This window comes from Paramisgurnus dabryanus, chromosome 15 (assembly GCF_030506205.2).
Source record: "Paramisgurnus dabryanus chromosome 15, PD_genome_1.1, whole genome shotgun sequence".
NCBI lineage: Eukaryota > Metazoa > Chordata > Actinopteri > Cypriniformes > Cobitidae > Paramisgurnus > Paramisgurnus dabryanus.
The window spans coordinates 30,143,696-30,167,346 of NC_133351.1; the positions used below are offsets into that span (position 1 = coordinate 30,143,696).

A 23,651-nucleotide genomic window follows, 5' to 3' on the forward strand; every position below is an offset into this window, starting at 1 on the left:
TATATATGTCTAACTTAATTCTATATACTCAATATTACTGTTGTGCATTTCAAAGGAAAACCTTAGGCAATGTTGGGGCATCGTCCTTGGACTTTGTTTAGGACCCCAAAATGGTAAACATGCCACTGGTATAAGTAACATTTTGGAAAATGGTTATACAAACTTTAAGTTGAATATTTTTTTTTTCACTCGTTTAAGAACAGTTCACTTATTTTAAATGAGTACATTTTACTATTTGAGTTTACAGTGTATCTGCTCATATATTCTTTTAAATCAATAATATACACTTATGTTCAAAACTTAGAAGTTTATAAGTTAAACTTTTAAGTTATAAAACATCTTAATTTAAAGGCAAATGTCTGAATGTTTGGAATTAGTTTGGAGCAAAAAAATTCAATTTTTTATTTCAAAACAAAAACTTGATTTAAACAAATGTGTATGTCTGGACCATATACCAAAAAAGCATTGGAACTTTTTCAATACTGTTTAACTCTTTTCCACCAATGACGAGTTAACCCGTCAATTAAGAGAAAACGCTTCCCTGCCAATGAGGAGTTTTAACGACAATCCGTATTTTTGCTATTATCTACCGGTAGGCGCTCTTACCCAACTTATAAAATTTGGAAGTATTCTCTTAGGGTAAGCACTTCAAACTCCGTGTACGTTTTTATCAACGCTCTGAATCTGATTGCTATCAAAAGTCCTTCACAAAAACGCAATTATCTCATATTTTTGCTCAAATTTTGGTATATTTGAAGAAACTAGGGATGTTCACATTGACCGTTTAACCGTTAACCGAAAGTAAGAAATTATGACCGATTAACATTATCAGTTAAAATAAAAAATATTTGTTAATACATGGTGTGTGTCCTCATGAGCCGACAGACATTTCTCCACTTTTCTATCTTTAATTTGTGAATGTCCTGTAAATGACACAAATGATTGCTGCCCTGACGGTCTGATAAAGTAATCATTTGTATGAGAAATCATTTGTATGCGTGTTTGGAAGCTGAACGGAGACGCGCGCGTGTCCGCGCAAGATGACGCGGTCCGTCTGCGCACATCCGGACAGACGTTCGCTGATGGCCTCTGACCCTATTCATAAACATCTAGCTTTTTTTGGACAAACGGAGAAAGACGACGCAAAACCAAAACTTTCTGAAAAGCGTCCTGCTTTAGAAATGACCACTGTGGTAGATGAAACGGAGACAATCTGCCATTTGGATATTAATCCACTGGACCGATCGCGTGCTTTTTAACAAGGTATGTTGCGTGAATATCTGATAATGTATGAATCCTGGTTCTGTTTTTGATCTGTGGCTGCGGTTTGCACGACGTAAAACCAAAGACGACGCAAAACCAAAACTTTCTGAAAAGCGTCCTGCTTTAGAAATGACCACTGTGGTAGATGAAACGGAGACAATCTGTCCTTTGGATATTAATCTACTGGACCGATCGCGTGCTTTTTAATAAGGTAATGTTGCGTGAATATCTGATAATGTATGAATCCTGGTTCTGTTGTTGATCTGTGGCTGCTGTTTGCACGTTCAAATTAAATGTTTTGTTTTTACTAGTTCACAGACAACCGTCAACTGTATTTTTACTCAATGACAATTTCATATTAAAATCTTATCAGTTAACGGTTAATGTTCGGTTTAGAAGCTACGGTTGTCGGTCGGGAAAATTAACTGATATGAGCATCCCTAGAAGAAACCTACCAATATTTAAGAGTTTATAAAAAGAGAACAAATGAAGGTAGGATGAAATGTTTTTTAAGCAGAGGGTTTGTTTTTTCATTTGATATATTTTATAATGTTTATATATTTAAAGAATAACATTTTCTGGAAGGCATTAAACTTTTGTAAAAATCATGAAAAATGCTGCCACTGGCTGGCAACTTAAAAATGTTTGTGCATGTTCAGAATGCTAAAAAGAATGGTCCTCTAAAGCAGTGGTTTTCAAACTGGGGGACCCCAGTTTTATGTCATTTTATGAAATACATTAATTTATCATTAATTCTGTGTAAATAAACCTAAAAAAGCACTACTTTTTTGTATAATTTTAGAGTTTTAGAACAGTTTTTGTCACAAATTTTCTTTGGGGGGGCCGCGAAGGAATGCACCGTTTACAAGGGGGGCCGCACGCTGAAAAAGTTTGGGAACCACTGCTCTAAAGCACCGAGCCAATCTTATCTTAAAGCTATTTTATGAGTTCTCACTGTTTAAGCACTTGGACGTGTGACGGACGTTTTTTTTTTTTCAATCAAAAGATTTATTCCTAACAAATGGGCATTTTCAGTGCAGAAAGTACAGTGGAAGTCCTAATATGGACACTAAACGGAATAGCGCATGAACACCACAGCCAAGAGCTGACACAAAATCAACGTCACCAAAGAAGTGTGCTTTTTTAGCTTCACAAAGAACCCAGCATTATGAGGGAACAATGTATATAGTTTGTTTATCCATGGAAGCAGCAGAGTTGATAAAGTGTGTGTTTGTTTAACGCTGGATTTTGTTGAAATGGGACAGTCCCAACCGAATTATGAGTCACAGGCGGTAAGCAAAACTGCATTAAATGTCTGTTTTTTTTGGCAACCAGCATGTAAGTGCATATATGTAAACCACACAAACATGTAATGAATCATAAGTTATCCAGAGATAGTGGGATAATGTTTTGTGTGTGTTGCTTGCTCGTGACTTGCTCCGGCTGCGGTACGGTTATTCAGCATGTCGCAATGTTGATTCCAAATCGAGGCTGTGAGGAATGGACGTCCAGAGCGTGCGCTTTAATCCTATTGTTTTGTTTGGATGCTGGTCATTTAGCCATCAAAACACAAAAAATACATCATTTTGCAAATTTCAACAGGACAAAAAACTTTAGAAATCATGGATAAGGTGTATGATGTTTATAGAAACTGTTTAGATGTTGACTATGAAATGTTGCTGCATGAATAAACACTGTTAAAAATAGAAGAAACCATACTGGGCTCAATAGAAATTATAACAACATACAGATTTTTGGAAGAACTATTGCTTACAAAAAAATTACAATTTAACTTGGACATAATCAAGTAACAAATAACATGCTTAGACTAGTTATTTCAGCTGTGAAAGATAGAAACCTACGTCAAACTTAAGAAAAATAAAAAAAATAATAAAAATGATTATCCTGAATCAGTTTAAATCACCGTTTTATAAGCATACATGTGGTTGACCGAGTTGACACTGGTTACATCTCCAAGGAACATTGGTTACAGTTCAGTTCAGTCTAATAAAAACATTAGTCCCGTTTGATTGACAACACAAACAAATGAGGCATGGGAGTATGACGCAAGCTTCGCCACACAGGATGTGACACGTACATGTACAGCAGTGAGTCACACCTGGTGCAGGACCCTGTGAACTTCAAGTAAGGAAAATTTTAGAGCAAAATGCCCTCCTAGGTGGAGGGTGGTCCTCCCAAAAGATTACAAGGTCAGAGATGTGGCTGAGACTTTCTGTCATTAGATGGTACAGGATCAAAGTGATGACGAGAAGAGATGACGAATTAGTTCAGACCCCGGACTAAACCGCAAGCTTTTCTGGGAAGTTTAGTGATGTAGTTTGTGTGTATATACTGTAAAAAACCTTTGTTTTCCTCCATGACAACTCATAATGAGAGAATTCAGTATGAGAGTTAGTTCTGATTTATGGTCCAAAATTACCTGATCCCAAGTATAAGACTGGCTTCCCGCCTGGACATCTTCTGCTCAAATCCACCTTTGTAGTATGCAGAGAATGTCTAGATAAAAAAAACATACTGATTAAAGGATCCATTTCATCACATTACGTGAAGAACATCACATTAACCCCAAAGACTGATGGAAACCAAGTTGCTTTGGCGCGGCTAAAAGCACCCTGACCAACTTTCCATAAGAAAAATTAGTTTGGGAATTTGGACAACAGTCAGATCAATCTTTTTCCCTAAACAAAGTCAACGGGTCCAAGGCCGAGAAGTGTTAAGTTCTTAGACTGCGTATGAACTTCAGGTGGGGTTTTTTTCAGGAAGTTTAGCTTGGATTCTCGAAATCAGATTTTGCTGTTAAGACGTTTAGCTATAATATAGCCCTCACGAGGAGAATCATGTTTACACTTGCATATGCTTCACTGATCTTTCATTTTGGGACTTTCCATATTAAGTTCAACCAGTTCTCTCTATAAAATACATTATTAAAACCACATATTTAGGATTCAAAGGAGTAGTTCAGATTATTTAATTGTTTTAATATGATTTCTTTCCGGCCCATTTCCAAGCATCTGTCAAGCTAAATCACAAAATTCCATGCATCGCATGTACTTTATCATTTTCCTGTTTTATTCATTTCTACACAGTTAACTTATTTCTGTACCGTTTGTTCTACTATGTTTAAAGGAACAGTATGTAGGATTGTGGCCAAAACTGGTACTGCAATCCCAAAACTTGTGGCTAAAACTGGTACTGCAATCACACAACTGGTGGCCAATACACAAAATGACAACATAAACATCAGTTGAGGGCTGCAACTCCACTTTTTAAATGACAATATCCTGGCCGGACCACTGTTGTCAGTGATATAAGTATTTGAAATGAAAATGATTTCTTAATGTCTAGTGACATATCAGGGCCATTTTATGATTAAATGATATAAATTTCTTACATACTGTTCCTTTAATCTTGCAAAAATATGAAAATGTGAAAAAGCTTTCAAATAAAATTATAAACATAAATCTTATCATTCTTATTACACAGCTCTTTAAAATGCTAGATTCTGATTGGCCAGTCGCGACATTTCAAGGTTTTTTTTCAGATAACTTCCGCTCAACTAATAACAGACAGTAACCTGGATGCTGCAAATCATTTTGAAAGGTACGGTTTAATATTACACAAAAGTAAATATGTATTCTTTTATTAAATAGTCCTTTAATAACATATATGGCATTATATAAGTTTGTTAAAAATTTCATATCGATATTTAATGCTCCTTACCTTCATTTTGAGGCAAATAGCAGTGTAATAAGCATGATAATGTATATGGCAGCAGATTGTTATCGTGAAATAAGCCCCTTCAGTTTGATACAAGATCACACTGAATGCGTTTACATGCACAGTCTTACACCAATTATGCTTAATAAACTGATCATGTGTGGGGTCATGCAAACACGTAAAACGGTTTTCTTTTTTTGGGGAAAGCCCATAAACGCCGTAAGCAAAAAACGATCTACACAGGTAGTTTTTTGCTCATTACCCCGATTCCTTGGCATTTAAACATCTTAGCCGGCTTTCTCATGGTTTTCTTCATGTGTGCATGTCTCTGCATGTGAAAGATAAACGTCACACGCGAAAGTAAGCACAAAGTAACGCATAAAAGTCTCTGCCCGACTACAGCAGTTGGCAGAGAAACTGCGAAAATAAAAGCTTTTGTTATACTTTATTTACAGGTTCTGCAGACATGAGAAGAAATATACATTATAGCATAAGATAGATATGCCGTTGGCTTTTGAACAACTATTACGTATAAGGCGGTCACTGCCAGCGAAAAATCTGAAATCTCCAAGTCCCATGTAAACGCAGTTGTCTGCATAGCCAGTTTATTGATTTGCATGTAAACACATTAAAATGTTTTCTTTAATAAGCAGATTTTGCTAGTTAACCGCTTATACTAAACACACTCAATGTCGGGGCTTATTTCTGCTATAACAACCTGCTGCCTATATATTATCCCTTCCTTACTCATCTACATGACTTCCGCCTTTTGCAATACAACAACAGATCACTGTGACAGCTGTTTGTGCACCAGTTAGGGCTGATAAATATCTTGAGGCAAGCCTTGTGAGATGCCCAATCACTTTCATTAAAAATACTGACCTTATCGATATGAAAAACCATTTTTACCTTGTCTTTGTTGAATAATGGTAGTCTACCCACATTCACGAACATACAAAAAGTGCTGGACATGCTAAACATCTCAGTCTCATAGAAAATCCTCTTTTAGAAATGTCAGCCAGAAAACGGCCCAATCTGAAAAACGTCTCGGTTACGGATGTAACCCTCGTTCCCTGAAGGAGGGAACGGAGACGTCACGTCGTGACCGACGAATTGGGAACTCGCTTAGAGAGACCAATCTGCTTCGAATACTACTAAAACGCCAATGAACTTGGCATTGAGATATTTGCATAATGCTGGCGCCGCCCCGCCAGGTGCGTATATAAGCAGCAGGTGCAAATGAGGAAATTAGCTTCTTTTTCGCTGAGAAAGCCGGAAAGTGTGACCGGCCGTAACAGCAGGTGGCAGCACCTGTGGCGACGGGACGTGACGTCTCCGTTCCCTCCTTCAGGGAACGAGGGTTACATCCGTAACCGAGACGTTCCCTTTCAGTCGGTCACTACGACGTCACGTCGTGACCGACGAATTGGGAATCCCTACCAAAACGCCACTAGGGGCTGACCTCTTCCAGTGTCTGCGTAAAGCCCTCCGGTTCCACTTAAGGATAAGGAGAATTAGGTTTTAAGGCAGAAGGCCGGGCACTAGATGTTCCTTTAACCCCACGGAAGTGCCAGCGACTGGGAAGCGCCCTACCTGAGCGGGATAGGAACGCTGCGGAAGCCACCACCCGTCTTAAGGGTTAATGGTGGGCGAAAGTCAACCGTAGTTGAGGTAAAAATGACAGCCGTGGCTGTGTAAGCAAAGCAGTGCTCTGCTAAGGGAAACGTGGGCTAGTAGGATTAACCCCACGGAAAAATACTCACAAAGGAACCCGGTGGGACACAATGTGGAGCCCGAGCCAACACGTAGGTTCGCGAGGATGCAGCTAGTGAAGGCTGACAGCCAATGCTCCGCAACAAAGGCTGCCAAGGCAGCGGAGGAAGAACAATTCAAACCATTACGCATTTTTGTTCTGAAGGCCTTCCATACTGATACAGTTATGAAGCATCAGATGGAGGCTGCAAGCCGACCTGTGAGACTGTTCTCCGTGCTCCCCCTGGTGAGGAAAGAACACGAGAGGATACAGGCTCAATACGAACACTGTAAAATCTAATGAACGTATTAGGTGTCGCCCAACCAGCAGCTCTACAGATGTCTGTTAGCGAGGAACCACGAGCTAGAGCCCAAGATGAGGCAACACTCCGTGTGGAGTGCGCTCTCAAATTAAAGGGGCAAGGAATACCCTGAAGATTATAAGCCAGGGCGATAGTATCAACTATCCAATGAGACATCCTCTGCTTAGTGACAGCTTTCCCTTTCTGCTGGCCACCATAACAAACAAAGAGCTGGTCTGAGGTCCTGAGGCTTTGCGTGCGATCCACGTTGAGTCGCAGTGCGCGTACGGGGCACAACAAAGCCATGGTTGGGTCTGCGTCCTCCGGAGGCAGCGCTTGCAAGCTCACCACTTGATCTCTGAAAGGAGTAGTGGGAACTTTGGGCACGTAACCTGGTCTGGGCCTCAATGTTACGCTTGAGGCAGCAGGACCAAACTGAAGGCACGAGTCGTCAACAGAGAATGCATGTAAATCCCCTACTCTCTTCACTGAGGCCAATGCTAGCAGGGTCAGAGCTTTCATTGATAAAAGCTTCAGACTCACAGACTGCAAAGGCTCGAACGGGGGGGCCTGCAGGGCTTTCAGCACCATGGACAGGTCCCAGGGAGGAATAGAAGGAGGGCGCGAGGGGTTTAGCCTACGAGCGCCTCTTAGAAATCTAACAACCAAATCATGCTGGCCAACTGTTCTGCCGTTAATAAGTGAGTGATGAGCAGAAATAGCAGCGATATCAACTTTAATGGTGGAGGGACAGCCTACCGTCTAACCTATGTTGAAGATATAAAAGCACGGTGTTAATAGGGCATTCTCTGGGGTCCTCGCGTTGCGAAGAGCACCAGGTGACGAAAAGGTTCCATTTAAACGCGTAAGCCCGTCTCGTAGACGGAGCTCGTGCCGCGTTGATTGTGTTAGATACCGCTTGCGGTAAATCACTTAAACCTTGCGCGCGCTCAACGACCACACATGGAGATCCCACAGGTCGGGGCGCGGGTGCCATAATGTGCCCCCTCCTTGAGAAAGAAGGTCCTTCCTCAGGGGAATCCGCCAGGGAGGGGCTGTCGCGAGGAGCATCAACTCTGGAAACCAATTCTTGCTCGTCCAATATGGGGCGATCAGTAAAAGGTTCTCCTCGTCCTGCCTGACCTTGCACAGTGTCTGTGCGATTAAGCTCACTGGGGGGAATGCGTATTTGCGCATCCCCCGAGGCCAGCTGTGTGCCAATGCGTCCACGCCGAGGCTGCCCTCGGTTAGTGAATAAAATAGGCGACAGTGGGTATCGTCCGGCGACGCAAACAGATCTATCTGCGCACGACCGAACTTTTTCCAAATTAGCTGGACCGTCTGGGGGTGGAGTCGCCATTCGCCGGGGCGCGCCGCTCGAGAAAGCGCGTCCGCCGCTGTATTGAGCGAGCCCGGAATGTGAATGGCACGAAGGGACCTCAGATGCTTCTGACTCCAAAGGAGGAGATGACGAGCGAGATGCGACAGGTGACGGGAGCGCAAACCGCCTTGACGGTTGATATACGCAACGGTCGCAGTGTTGTCGGTGCGTACTAGTACATCCTTCCCTCGCAGCTCCGTAGCGAAGCGTACGAGTCCCAGATATACTGCCCACAACTCTCGGCAATTGATATGCCAGTGCAACTGGGGTGCTGTCCACACCCCTGAAGCTGTAAGCTCGTCGTACGTGGCACCCCAGCCCGTGTCGGACGCATCTGTGTGTACAACAGCATGCTGAGCGATCTGTCTCATGGACACACCGGACCTGAGAAACGCGGGGTCCGACCACGGGGGGAATGTTAGGCGACACGCAGGTGTAATGGTTACACGATGGATGCCGGCGCGCCACGCTCTCCTCGGGACTCGATCGTGAAGCCAACGCTGAAGCGGTCTCATATGGAGCAGTCCGAGCGGTGTCACGGCCGCTGCTGCAGCCATATGCCCCAGGAGCTTCTGAAATTGTTTCAGCGGGACCGCATTCTTCCCTCGGAATGAACCGAGGCAAGTCAGAATTGACTGGACGCGCTCTTCTGTCAAACGCGCCGATAAATCGATCGAGTCCAGTTCCATCCCGAGAAAAGAGATCCTCTGCGTGGGGCAGAGTTTGCTCTTTTCCCAGTTGACCCGAAGACCCAAACGGGCGAGATGCCGAAGCGTTAAATCTCTGTGCTCGCACAGCGTCCGTCGAGAATGCGCTATTATAAGCCAATCGTCGAGGTAAGCCAATATGCGAACGCCGCTCTCTCTGAGGGGTTTTAACGCCGCCTCCACTACTTTCGTGAACACACGGGGAGAGAGGGATAGCCCGAACGGTAAAACTTTGTACTGGTATGCCCGTCCCTCGAACGCAAACCGGAGAAACGGTCTGTGACGAGGGATTATGGACACATGAAAGTACGCGTCTTTCAGGTCTATTGCCGCAAACCAATCTTGGGGGCGAATTGAATTGAATATTTGCTTCGGTGTTATCATCCTGAAGGACCTCTTCTGCAGAGATTTGTTCAGAACGCGCAAATCCAAGATCGGTCGCAACCCACCGCCTTTTTTGGGTACTATAAAATACGGGCTGTAGAAGCCCGATCTCATCTCGGTTGGAGGGACCGGCTCGATCGCGTCCTTCGCCAACAGGACTTCGACCTCTGCACGCAGTACGTGTGCATCGGACGCTTTCACCGTGGTGAAACGAATGCCCGAGAATTTGGGTGTGTGCCGGATGAATTGAATTTCGTAACCGAGGCGAACAGTGCGTAAAACCCAACGAGACGGGCTGGGAAGCTGAAGCCACGCCCCCAGGGACCGTACGAGGGGAATTAACGGCACTGTCGGGGTACCCGCGGTGGGGCGGCTGAGCGGGACAGGTGGTACTGCCGGTACGTCTGCTGAGACAGCATAAGCATCTACAGTATGTGTGTGTGTGACACTGACCTGAGCCCGCTGAGGGTGACGGTCGTCTGGTCTCCTCAGCGGAGAGCACAGACTCCGAAGAGGGTGCTGGTGGTCCCGTCTCCTCAGCGGAGAGCTGGAACTCCTCAGAACACCCGCTGGCGATAGAGGAGAGGGAGGAAGAGCATGTGAATGCCCGCTCACATCTCTCTCGATCCTCTGAAGACCTGGAGAAGGAATAGGAATGCACTCTTCTTGTGGTTTTGTGGGTACCGGCTGAAAAGCCGGCGGAACAGAAACAAAAGGAAACCAAAGATTCTCCACCCGGCCCTCTACCGGTGGAGGGAGCGATGCCATCACCGTCTCCCGTAGAGTGATCCCATCCCAATCCAGGTCGCCCGTCTCAGGGCCGCTTCGTCCTCCGTTTACCACGGGAAGCGGGTGGGGCGGGCGGGGCGGGCTGTCGACGGCTGTTCCCCCTCCGTGGCCTGGAAGATGTTCTAGTGGGGGGGGCGGAGGCAGCCGCCGCAGGGCGCCCTCGGCGAGGAGCAGACGGGCCCGCCGGCGCTGGAGGGCGAGATGCAGGTCGCTTGCGCCGGGGCATGATCTGTGCGATCGCCTCTGTCTGCTTCTGGGCGGCGGAGAACTGCTGGGCCCAGAGGGAGGAAGGGCGTCGGGGTCCACGTCAGGGGGAGGAGGCCCACCCTCGGATGCTGCGGCGTCGGTGGACCCGGAGGGCGGCACGATGGATTCTAGAGACATCGTAGAACACGATGCTGAAGTCTCCATCGGCACATCAACCGGCTGTGGATGAGGAGGCTGAGAGCCTGAGGACGAATCCCCCGCTCGGCTCAGCACAGTGATGCGCAGGTCGTCTTTTGAGAGCTTCACAGCCGCACCGTGGCGGCGTTCAGCACTCGCATGACGAGGGTTGCGTTTTTCCCGGAGGAAAGACAACCGTCTGCGCAAATCCACAAGGGACATGTTCTCGCAGTGAGAACACTTACCCCCAGCGAACGCTGCCTCTGCGTGCTCGATGCCCAAACACGAAAGACAACGCTCGTGACCGTCCTTCGGACCCATGTACTTGCCGCACCCAAGATCGCACGGACGAAAAGCCATCCTGAAAAGGACGCTGATGTCCGGATATACGAGAGAGTGGCTGCCTTTAACAAGGCACAAAGCTCTCTCGTATCACTCTTTTAGGGAAATTCACTCAGATGCTTAGTTGATGAGCGCACAGGAAGGCAACGCACACACAAAACTCAAAACAAAATAAAGATGTAGAGTCGTGGAATTAAGCGAAGCGTCCGCTGTGGTACTGCTAGTCCAACCAACTTCAGCAATCGAATCCCACCAGAGTAGAGTAGCTTCTCAGTAGCAGATACTGCCGGCTTTCGAAGCGATAAAAAGCTAATTTCCTCATTTGCACCTGCTGCTTATATACGCACCTGGCGGGGCGGCGCCAGCATTATGCAAATATCTCAATGCCAAGTTCATTGGCGTTTTAGTAGTATTCGAAGCAGATTGGTCTCTCTAAGCGAGTTCCCAATTCGTCGGTCACGACGTGACGTCGTAGTGACCGACTGAAAGGGAACTGATGCTTATGACATCACAGGCATCTCACTGCCCCTCCGCTTTAAAATAATTGGCTACATTTTTTGAGTGGCAGCAAAGTCAGCCAATCAGTAATGAGATTGCAAGTTAAGCCAGTAGGGGGAGCCAAATAGGTGCAAAACCGCTTGTTTAAAATCCCCCACCCTAATAGAGCTATCTGAGAGAGGTTTTTAGGAAGCTTCTAAGGCATTACAGACCCAAACTAAAACTTTTTTGTCTACATGTCACATCACAGAACAAGGATAAATACCCCGTTCAATCATTCTATGTCACCTTTAAAAAAATACCTTAAACTTGTCAATTCATAACAGTATTTGTGTTGGCCGATATTCTCCATAGTACTATCGTCAGCCTGTGAGATCGCCGATACAATTCAACTTTCAACCTGGCAGGAAAATAATTGTATTATTTATTTATTGATTATTTAACATTTAACCCATGAGATTTAAGCCACTGGTTTGGTGGACAAAAAACTGAACCTGCTTCATTTTAAGGGCATCTGGCAACACTGTGACAACCACAAACATCTTTAACATGAAGCCATTAGTCCGAGTGCTTCACTGATGCCCAGGCAGGCTGTAAGGTACTTGCGTGCCAGGGAATGGAAACAACTCACTACTGGTTTTAAACCACTACCCTCATAACAACCTCTCTAGTGTGAGGAAAAGTTGAGCTGTGAGCATTACAAGCTAAGGTATGAGGTTAAGTCCTTGTGTGAGCACAGTACAAGCTCAGATAAGAGAAAGTCAAGAATTGCAGGCATTACAAACTCACTCTCTCATGCAAAGGAAAAGCACAGAAGCTCTCTCTCATGAGGAAAAGCATGATGTCACAAGTGCAGGTTATACGGGAATGTTAATGTGAAACTGTGATGATAATAAAAATAATGATTTAAAGGTGCAGTGTGTAATTTTTAGAAGGATCTCTAAAATTATATACAAAACTATATTATCAGGGGTTTATAAAGACCTTACATAATGAACCGTTTTTATTACCTTAGAATGAGACATTTTTATCTACATACACCGAGGGTCCCCTTACGTGGAAGTCGCCATTTTGTGTTGCCATGTTTCTACAGAAGCCCTCAACGGACAAAACCTTTTTTTATTAAGTTGTCTCCGACTATGACATGTTTTTCCGGTTGCCGCTACTGTAGCTTCTCTATGCGTTTCAAAAGCGAGGGGGTGAGCAGTGAAGTGAGACATTGGTTGCAATTCACCACTAGATGCCGCTCAAATTTACACACTGCACCTTTTAAACATTAATGAGCCGGCAAACAAACAAACTATCGTCTATTGGCACAACCCTAAACAGTATGATAATATATGACCTTAAACGCATCATTTAGCAAGAGTGATTTTGAGTTATTTGGAAAAAATGCTTTTGGAATGTCATGAGGGAGATACTGACAGCATTTTCATTTTTTAGTGAACTACTTTAATGATTAAATCTGCCATTAAAGGATAACATCGGCCTGTGGCTTGCTTAGAAATCGTACACAGGATTAAGATCTGGCAGAACATCCAGAACAACATCCACAAATACATCTCAAAACACAAACATGTACAAACAGAGGACCAGAGAGGCGGTGCTACATCACGTTGAAGGTCAAAGTTCTGTTCATTTCCAGCCCACAACATGGCACTTACTCATTCGTTGGCAAAATGATTCACATAACATTTTCCTTTCAATACTCAGTCATAAACCTGGTTTAGGTAAAGAAAAAATGAAAATTCTGTCAGCATCTTCCTCAGAACATTTTTACACAGGTACCCAGGTTGCAGGACGAATCAAAGCCATGAAAACACTTCTCTTAGCACACATAGCCTTACAGCTTTTGTAAACATGTTTTCTATAGGTTCTTCCAAAGCGCTCGCTCATGAACTATGGTCAGGGTCTGTAAGACAGTGATGAATCAGCCCATCACCCCAAAACAGAGGCTTTAGTATGCCAACAGCGCATGCAACCAAAAGGATCAAGTTATGGAAGAGAACATGGAAAAAGTCAAACTTCACTGCCATAAATCAACGATTTCTCAAACTAGATTTGCTTATGATAAATGGACTTATTACATTATGTGGAAACATTTCAGGGTCACTTTACAGTCAGTGTGCGACTGCACAACAAAATCGTTTACATATGTTGCAAAAATTATGTGTTTTCTGTTTGCTTGTGCCGTTTTGATATTTTTGCGACACTCACCGCAGAGGGCACTTTCTTAGCCGCTTCTGTAATAACCTGACCCAGGGGTCTCCATAAATGGAAAGCATACCGACCTAAAAAAGAACAGAAGGGAAAAGAAGCTGATGGATTAAAAAGTGTGCCATCGGACAGCTGACAAATCACAGACTTAATTTCCAGGGTTAACAAAGTTGGTTTAAGGTGAAACCGAGGACAAAACCACATCTAGACTTTTTAATACATGGTAAAGGTGAAAAAGCCTTTCAACTAGCCTCTGTATTTATTTGGTCAGAGTGTTGGTGAACTGCCAACGGTTGTGGTTTAACTAAAGTAATACACTGCCAGTCAGCACTCAATTCACTTGTAATTCCTCTGAACATCCAGTATACACTAAAAACCCATGAAAGGCTAAGTGAACAATAACATATTACATAAATGCATCGTAGGTGGAGAATTTACAAAAATCAAAAAGTAACATTTTGAGACACTTTTTTTAGCAAAAATAAAGAAAAACATCATCTCCTTCTGCTGTAAACCAATGCCCTGCCTTTTAACAGAGGAGACCACACACTGCTTCGGCTTTTGGCAGGACAGCTGCCGCTTCGATGTACTGAAACAGGAATTAGTTTCCTTCCTCAAAGCGACTACAAGCACTTCTCCATCCTGACCTCACACAGATATGGGTGGAAGACTTGGAGACTAACAATGATTAACTTCAATGTAACAGTGGGGAGGAGGGCAGAAACACCTGCCAGAATAAAATCAAATGAAAACAGCCTGATGACAAGTCGGTTTGAATTATTTAGCCGCGTGTAGCCTTATAAATGTCTCTTTGATTGTACTAAGGCTAGAGGCGGCGTTGACCTCATTAACCGGGACCATCTGGGGGCCTGAACAAACACTCACAATAAGATGCTTAAACATCTCTCTTATCAACCTCACCTACATCTTGACTACTTTCGATCCTTAAGAGTCACATTAGAAATATTACTAGTTAGACTCCAAAAAAATACTATGAAATTGCTAGAGAGGGGCGTTTTTGTGTGAACCCAAACATGTCCTGGAATTGATCCCAGTAACGCTCCCTGAAAAGGGATCTAGAAATATTGCCTTTAACATTCCCAGGACACATCCTGTGTAAACAAAAAGTAGGAATAATGCTGCAAGGGGTGTGACGTAGGCCTCGTACACGAGATTGACAACCGCATTTACCGAAACCGAACTGAACAACTAGTTCACTAGGTCTCTCTTCTGAAATAAATAAATGACTAGATAGGGAAAAAGTCTTCTGTATGTGCGGTGCAGAAAAAGACTGAGCATTTACTGACTAGTGTTGCCAGATCATGCACGAAAAATACAGCGAACAAGAAAAATGCAATAATAAACCGAAATAAATCCACATGCCTTTACCTTAAAGATAAAAATATTGGGACCGGCAGCTTCACACTTTAATAATATCAAATATCAAAAAATTTGATCACTTCATGAGCCAAAAGCCATAAACGGTATGCAAGAAAAAAAAGATGAGGTCCTGGCAACACGGCAAGACAGCGCTGAGAGAAGGAGCCTCACAAATGCGTACAACACACAATGCCAAGATTTACAGCAAAACACAACGATGTAATATTATTTTGGTCAAAGCTGTAAATGATAATCACACCAGACGGTAACACGTTGCTATGGTTACCTCTGTGTCAATCTTTGTACACACATGGAACAATCATTTAGAGTATTTTACTCCCGCATTTAAATGTGGTTGTCACTCCTGAAAGTTTGCAAGTGATGCCTTGTCGCAAAGTTGTTATTGTTCAGGTCTTTGAGAGGGGATTTAAAATAAATGGTTCCACCAAAAACACAATTACACCTACATTACATGTCTTTACAGGATTTTTACAGGATGTGTGTGAAAGCATGCACAGATTCCAGAAAATCACTGGCGGTGTGAATGAACCAAACAATCGGGCCAAATCCCAGACACATTTTTTTTTTTTTTTTGAATCTGTGTGTGAAAAGGGTTATAAAAGGGAAAAAAAGTTTAGAAAAATGGGACACAAATAAAATTAGGAATTTAGAATATTATACTGATACTGTATGTAAAACATATTGGTTTTTGCTAAGAAACATCCAACCTGGCATATTAAGGTTTTTTTAGGCAAGTAACATTCCTTACAGAAGAACATAAACATGCTTGGTCTAGGTACACACTTCTTTTTAAACAATCAGTGGTACGTCGATTATGAAAGGCACGATCACTTATGGATTTAAATAAAAACCTTTGGATTCCAGCTCAGAGCTTTAACCACAAGACCACACCACCTATTATTACATAATGGGCTACATGTCATATGGTTTACTGACACAGGGATCTACGCATGAATGCGTACACTGCAGTCAAAGCAGATGTGCTTACCTGCAAACCCTGCAGCAGCAACTCCCAGCCCGACTGCAATCAGTGTGCCACCCTAAAACACACACATGACAAAAACATTACGTCATTACAGAACAATCTTATATTATTAACAATAAACACAAAACCTGCACCTGGTTAATTAAAAAAAAATATGTTCAATATTATATTCCAATATATCTTTCCCAGCAACTACATTTTGCTCTGTATTAAAATGTGTGGATTATTTGATTGATCAGACACATTTACTCTATAGACTTACACTGATGTTCAGAGTATGAGAAGAATGTATGTGAATAAAATCTATTAAAATGTTTACACAAACAAGGGCTTTCATCTGCCTGACAAGGCGTACAACCTTAAAACTTTAAGCTTAACAGCTCATTTTAATTTTGTAAAATCTTTGGCCAACAGAGTGTGTCTTAATGAACTTGTCTGTAAGGATATGCCAAATAATCTTATAAATTACATAAACGTACAAGGATAAAGGTCTCAACTGTTGAAAAGCTTCAAAATAAATACAAATAAATGAAAAGGCCAGCAGCCGTGTAATGCCACTTTCAAACATTATTAAACGAACGTTATCAAAACTGTTTCTGAACAGCAAGGTCAGTCCTCTGAGAAACACTTGTATACAACATTCGTGGCACAAGAACAGCACGTAATATTATTAATCAGTTGGTTTAAATCACGTTTCCATAACAAAATTGACTCACAAATCGTTTATCGATATCTGTCTCACTCGTAATGTTAGATTTGGGTGAGTATTCAGCATGTCTCATGTAATCCCCGTCCATCATTGCTCTACCGGTGCTCGCCATGCTATGCAGGAGAGAGCGCTACGGTAAGACAAGAGGGACAAATGTTATACGGGGTCGTGCGATTTCAAAATAAAGAAGCGCAAAATCTAATACATGATGTACCTCACAGTTAAAATAAAAAACCTCACAGCTTAATGTACCTGTCATGTATAAACCGCACTAACGTCCACTAAAGGCATTATTTATGTTAATATTGAGCGTCTAAATGTTTAATGCGTACTAAATAATCTGTCGCACGTGATTATAGATTATTTGGGAAACTCCACAGACCGGCGTACCAACAGTGCCACCACAACAACACAAATGTAAGTAGGAACGACAGCAGGAAGGACAACAGGGCAGACACGCAGCTCAAACAGACATGAATCCATCTCGAAAAATGTATCCAAATGCAAACCAAGAAAACCAGATGAGAAATAATAATGACATTGAAGTGAATCAGTATGAATATGAGCAGCAGAACTCACCTACTACATCAAATGTACAGGTTCGAGACCAGCCAACATAGTAAGTAAATTAGTGCGATTTTATTTACAGTATTTATTAATTCATTAAATGTATTTATGTAATTGTATTTCACAAAAACGTGGACATTTCGCGCCGTTTAAACGTACCCATATACATTTTTTTAAAAATAAAAACAAAATTGAGTTTTAAAAACGTGACTTTATTCTTAATTGTTTTGGAAATGTTTGTGTTTGTACTAATAAGCAATAACTTAAAGGTTTGTTCAAAGAATCATTTGTTTATTCCATATATCTGCCTTTAAAAGCCACTGACTAGTTTCACTTTCGTTTCGCACCAACCCAGTATCGAAACCTTAGGAATTCAGACCATAGTCACCATACAAAATATACCATTAAATGAAAATAGATCAATTATTATTTTTATCGTCGACGTGAAATTTATTTTGGACTCACACGCAAAATATTAAGCCATTATATACAGAACATAAAAGTAGTCAACACCATGTAAATCATATGGATGCAATGATGTATTCATAAGCATATAAAAATGCATTGTAAAACATTAAACAACGAGAAATAACAAAATTACAATATGAATTACTACATTACAATCAAATATCCACATAAACAACATATATATTTATGTAAATTAAACTTAAACTAATATTTAAATTAGGTATGTAAATTTGACCTCTCTCCCTACACTGTCAGAAAAAAAGGTACAAAACTGTACCTTTTTTTATGCTGGGGTGGTACCCCAAGGTACCGTTTTGTACCCTTACAGGTATATAAACATATTACAATGTTGTACCTTTTGAGGTACATTACTGTTCCTAAAGGATCTATTGGGTACCTTTAAAGGTACAGTTTACTGTTTTGGACCCCTAAAATTTAACTGTTACAAAATTGTTCCTTAAGGTACACAATTGGTCCATAGGGTATTATATTGTACCCCATAAGGTACAACATTTCAATGTGTTGTATACCCATAAAGGTACAAAAAGGTACCTTTTAGGGTACCACCCCAGCAACAGAAAAAGGAACAACTTTATACCTTTTTTTCTGACGGTGTATAGTACTCATTTATTTTGAAGATTTTTTAGGTATTTAGGGCTCTGTTTTTACGATCTAAGCACATTCTCTAAAGCGCACGGTCTAAATGAGTGTATCCGATTCCACTTTTGCTGATTTAACGACGGGTAAAATGGTTTATGCGCCATGCGCACGGCCTAAAAGAGTTGTTCCTATTCTTGTAATAATGGGTGTGTTTTGGGCATAACGTGCAATAAACCAATGAGAGTCTCAGCTCTCATCCCCTTTAAAAGCCTGTTGTGCAAGGCGCCATGCCGAATCCCTGTTTAGAAAGCGGAAATTGTAAACTGAAAACCTTAGCAGAGGAAAAAGACCACCAGTTTAAGATTAATGGTGTTGTTTTCATTTACTGCTCTTTACACCTTCTAACATCTCATAATTGGTCCTAATTAATGTCCAAGGCAAATTTATTGCGCCATTGACTTTAGACTTTAGAGCAGGTTTTTGTTGGTCAATGGCATAGTCTATTTTAGTTGCCTCAAAATAGCAACGCGCCAACATTGCACCTGAACACACCTCGTTTTCAGACCAGAACGCCCATGGAACAGAATTGGGCACAAATGCATTTGCTATTTGAACAACGTGGCGCTAAACTTGAAAATGATCATTGCACCGAGTTGGAACTAGCAAAAGACACTTGCGTCGCGCATTGCCCTGCATTGCACTGGGTGTATGATAGGGCCCTTAGAGTTTAACAGCTAATATTCTCTATATGTAGAGTATGTGATATATAATATATTTAATTTTATTTTTTGTGCTTCCCTGAGAACACAACAAAAAGTTATTTTTTCGTACAAGTAACTTTAGTTTCGTTTTAAATAGTTCAAACAGAGTTATCTCGTATCTCATAGTTAAATTTGTAAGGAACTATGCCTATCATTATGAAGGAATGAATAATTATTTGCATACATTTTTATTGTTTGTTCATTTAGTTACCATCAGTATATTTTTCACAATAAAGAACTGAACCTACCTGTTGCCTATCCTTAACTAATTAAAAGTGACTATTATTGACTTTTTTATTATACCACAAGATTCATAGTTTCAGATATTGACAGGCAACGTAATATGCAAATTCAGAGGATCAAATACAAACATGTTTTTAGGAGTGTGCATTATAAATGACTTTTGACAGCTGTGTACTGTAAAGGGGTGGGCCGGTTGTGTCATCAGCTATGCAGGACATACGGGGGGGAGTTTCCAAGAGTTGTTTGTAAAAATCTATGTTGGCTTTACATACAAAAGATGACTTACGACCCACCTTGATGTTGGCATGTGAAGAAAACTGATAAGAGTAATTGTTCCTAATGGACTCCTTTGCCTTCACAGTGCTAATGGATACACACTGATACCACCAAATAAATCAAAACACAGCGAACTGCAGAGGAGTAAGTCGTGACATGACTTTTGTTGTGTTTTTCATCTCCATGTGATCCAGATGTTTCTCTTCCATAATTGTTACCATCAGATGCTGTTTAAGCATGTTTATTTACAACTACCATGGTAGACAGATTTTTTTGTTTTGTTTTGTTCTGTTCTTGCTATTTTTTCTTGTTGTGTGTGTTTGATTTGTAAATAGCTATTCATAATGTTGTGTTTAACACTTAACTGTCACTGTTCCTGTAGAGGAACACCTAGGTTTACTTCAATATTTTGGATGTAAATGTTTATTGAATCATGACAAACTATATATTTTTGGAAAGGTCTAAGCCTCTAGAATACATATTTCAGCAGTGTTTTATGAAATAAATTATATAGGGAGAGTAATTGATTAATTTATGAAGAGAGTGTGCTTCAAAACATTTATGTCATGCTAAATGTCACTGTCGCACTGGTGGGATGCCTACAATTACTTCAGTGTTTTGCATATGCATTTTTATCCAATCATGACAAACTGTATATCAATGGAAAGCTCTAAGAGTGTAGTTTTCATTTGTCATCATCATTTTGGGAAAATATTGACATAGTGTGAGTCATTTTCTAAAAGGTCACGGGCCCTCAAGCGGGCCCACATTGTTTTTAGATATTTATAACACTAATACCCTATCCTAAACCTAAAAATCTTGACAAACTAATATATCTTTGGAAAACTCTAAGAGTGTAGTTTTCATATTTCATCACAATTTTTGGAAAATTATGACATAGTCAGAGTCAGTTTCTAAAACGTCCCGGGCCAGAGGTGGGCCCAATTTGTTTTTACATATGTATAGCACTAATACCCTGACTGTTTTAAACCTAAAAAATCTTGTCAAACTATATATCTTTGGAAAGCTCTTAGAGTGTAGTTTTCATATTTCATCAAAATTTTGGGAAAGAAATGATGTAGTAAGTGTCCATTTCTAAAAGGTCACAGGCCAACATGTAGGCCCAATTTGTTTTTACATATTTCTAACACTAAACCCCTACTCTAAACCTAAAAAATCTTGATAAACTATATATCACTGGAAAGCTCTCAGAATGTAGTTTTCATATTTCAAGGTCATTTGATAATAGAAATAATGTAGTGACAGTTTTTAGTTACATGACCCCACCCCCCATAGGAATGCATATTAATTTTATATATTCATAATTCTAATATCATATTATAAATCTTCAAAAATGTTGACAAACTATATATCATTGGAAAGCTCTAAGAATGTAGTTTTCATATTTCAAAACGTTTTAGCAGTTATAATAATGCAGTGACAGTATTTTATTAATTTGTGACAAGAGAATGCAGCAAACCGTTGACACCTAGTGGCCGTTGTTGGTAAAACCACTAAGAGGGTTAAACAAACCTCATTTTTTTGTGATTTTAACTTAAAATTTGGATCACAACTGCTTAAGACATATTGCCTCATGTTTACATTATTACTTTTGTGAAACATTTTCATTTTTATAATTTTATTTATCAAATTAATATGTTATTGCATTATTTTTAATTATTAAAATAAATTTAAACTGCTATAACAATTTTTCTGTTAAATATTTTCACCTCCAGACACATTAGTGAAAAACATTACATTGTCGTCTTTAAAATAAGACCAAGATTAGGCTTTTAGATCAAAAAATGCTAAAGTTATATTCATTTGAAACTACACATCCACTTTTTACCCCCCACTCAAAAGGGTGGAGTGACAGGTAAGTGATTAAGGTAAAGTGTGTCATTTTTTGGCCTAAACTTTTCTTTTTAGCTTGATGCAGACACTGCTAGGACTAGCTATGTATTATGCTTATTTACCTGAAAAGTGTTAAAGGGCACCAATGATCCGGTTTATGATTTTACATTTCCTGTGGTGTGTGTTAGTACATGTTAACAATATGCTAAAGGTACAAACCCCAAAGTAAACGATGACGCGAGTTATCGCTTCCAACGTAAATCTATTTTCTTGCGCTACAACAAACACACGTATTGTAGGTTTATTTTCTTGGCCTGTTGACCTGGACACGGCGGTCATTATCATAATCCTGCCCACTTCTGACTCACAGCTAGCAAGTAGTCTATGTTTTCATATTTAAAGAATTTACGACTGACTTAACCATGACTCAAACACAAATTTTAAGCAGTGTAGAGTAGCGCTTCTTGTTTGTTAGGGATGTAACGATGAAATCGCGTGTCCTATTAAAAATCGATTCTGAATCGCAAGGCTGCGATTCTTTGTTTCATGCACAGCTTGATTTGGCATTTGGTCAGTAGGAAGTCCTTATCAATCTAAAATCATTATGATTCGGAGTCGTTTATAACGTGCATTTAAAAAACAACACTCGTTAAATAAAAATCATTCAAAATATTCTTTATCATCATGAAAATAGCTAAAACAATCTGAAGAACAGCGATATAAATATTCCTGTAGACATTTCCTGGAATAGCGTTTGTAATGCTACTTCTTCTGTGGCACAAAGGGAGTTTCTGCACAAGAGCGCCCCCTGGCATTCGGATGCGCCGTGATTTCATTCAAATTTCATTCATTGAGAAAACACGCATTTGCACGGTTAATCGTTACAACCCCTATTGTTTGCCATTTCTACGATCACAAATGCAGCCATGGTTTTAATGTTTTAGTAAACCTTACCATACCAATCTGTTACCTCCTGCCGCGCTGGCAACGTTGATCGATCAGCTCAGTCATCTGCATTTTCTGGATCAGATTCGGCTCGTATCGATCGGGTAGTAAAGATGATATTAACTACTGTCGGTTTTGCATTGTGAGCGAATCTTTTTAAACATGGTAAGGAGCGTCACATTTCCGGCTGACGTCAGAGGTATTCAGGCCAATCACAATATACAGATTAGCTGTATGTTTTCAGATCGATGAGCTTTGTAACAAATTAGAGCGTTTTGAGGAAGACAGGGAGATCTGGAGCAACAAAAATGTACAGTTTGTGGAAAATAATGTGTTTTTGAACCATAAACCATGCAAACACATTGTATTATACCAAATACACAAAATAACGTTGTTTTTAGCAATGAAATAGGTGCACTTTAACACAATTCAAACTATAATTCAAACAATTCTTTGTTTGTTTAAACAAATACACAACAAGGACCACTGCACCTTTATGTATGTTAATCATTTAGGGGAATTGGTCATTGCTCAAAACTTTTTAATTAAATCACTACGTCAAACCACAGTGACACAGTGTATATAGAAATAAAAAATATTTATACTTTTTTCGTGTGTATAGTGATTCAGAAAGAAGAGGAAGGTTTAAGGCGATGGAAGGAAGAGAACCGTCCTGGCCCGTTTCAGCTGAATCCAGAGAGGCTTGGTACTTTAGAGTTGCACAACATTGTGAAATAAATGCAAGTTATGATCAGAAAAATGTACACATACATTTCTTAATTATTAATTGTGTTCACTCTCACAGGTGGTGCTGTTTCTTTAGTAGAAGTTAGACAGAAACAGCAACAGGAAGCACGCAATGCCAAAACCAGAAAAAAGGTATCAGAGTCATAAGAAAATACTTATTTGCAATATCTTATTAATTTATCATAGTGTGTCACATATTTACATATAAATAACTCAACAGCTTCAGAAAGAGGAAACGGATAGAAAAAAAAGAGAGGCAGAGGAAGAGGAGATCAAAAGGATGAAGGCCGAACAACGAGAAAAGGTACAAAAGGTTTGATGTGACTTTGTATGAAATG

General features: G+C 40.7%; 2 protein-coding genes across 3 annotated transcripts in view; one reads left to right on the forward strand and one right to left on the reverse strand.

The window, feature by feature from the left end:
- Positions 1 to 16,998, reverse strand: part of dnajc15 (DnaJ (Hsp40) homolog, subfamily C, member 15) — a 38,065-nt gene extending 21,067 nt beyond the window's left edge. The window contains exons 1-4 of the mRNA XM_065293020.1: positions 16,860 to 16,998; positions 16,147 to 16,198; positions 13,758 to 13,831; positions 3,704 to 3,780 (exon numbers count right to left, since the gene is read on the reverse strand). Of these exons, the coding sequence (XP_065149092.1) occupies positions 3,704 to 3,780; positions 13,758 to 13,831; positions 16,147 to 16,198; positions 16,860 to 16,964 (308 nt within the window). The 5' untranslated portion in view covers positions 16,965 to 16,998. The remainder of the gene's footprint in view (positions 1 to 3,703; positions 3,781 to 13,757; positions 13,832 to 16,146; positions 16,199 to 16,859) is intronic.
- Positions 16,999 to 17,099: 101 nt separating this feature from the next.
- epsti1 (epithelial stromal interaction 1) overlaps positions 17,100 to 23,651 on the forward strand; it is a 29,478-nt gene continuing 22,926 nt past the window's right edge. Inside the window, exons 1-5 of one of the 2 annotated variants that reach the window (XM_065293018.2) lie at positions 17,103 to 17,471; positions 19,853 to 19,911; positions 23,189 to 23,272; positions 23,372 to 23,445; positions 23,534 to 23,617. In XM_065293018.2, the coding sequence (XP_065149090.1) occupies positions 17,326 to 17,471; positions 19,853 to 19,911; positions 23,189 to 23,272; positions 23,372 to 23,445; positions 23,534 to 23,617 (447 nt within the window). In that variant the 5' untranslated portion in view covers positions 17,103 to 17,325. Of the gene's footprint in view, positions 17,472 to 19,852; positions 19,912 to 23,188; positions 23,273 to 23,371; positions 23,446 to 23,533; positions 23,618 to 23,651 lie in introns of both variants that reach the window. The other variant, XM_065293019.2, reaches the window with a different exon arrangement.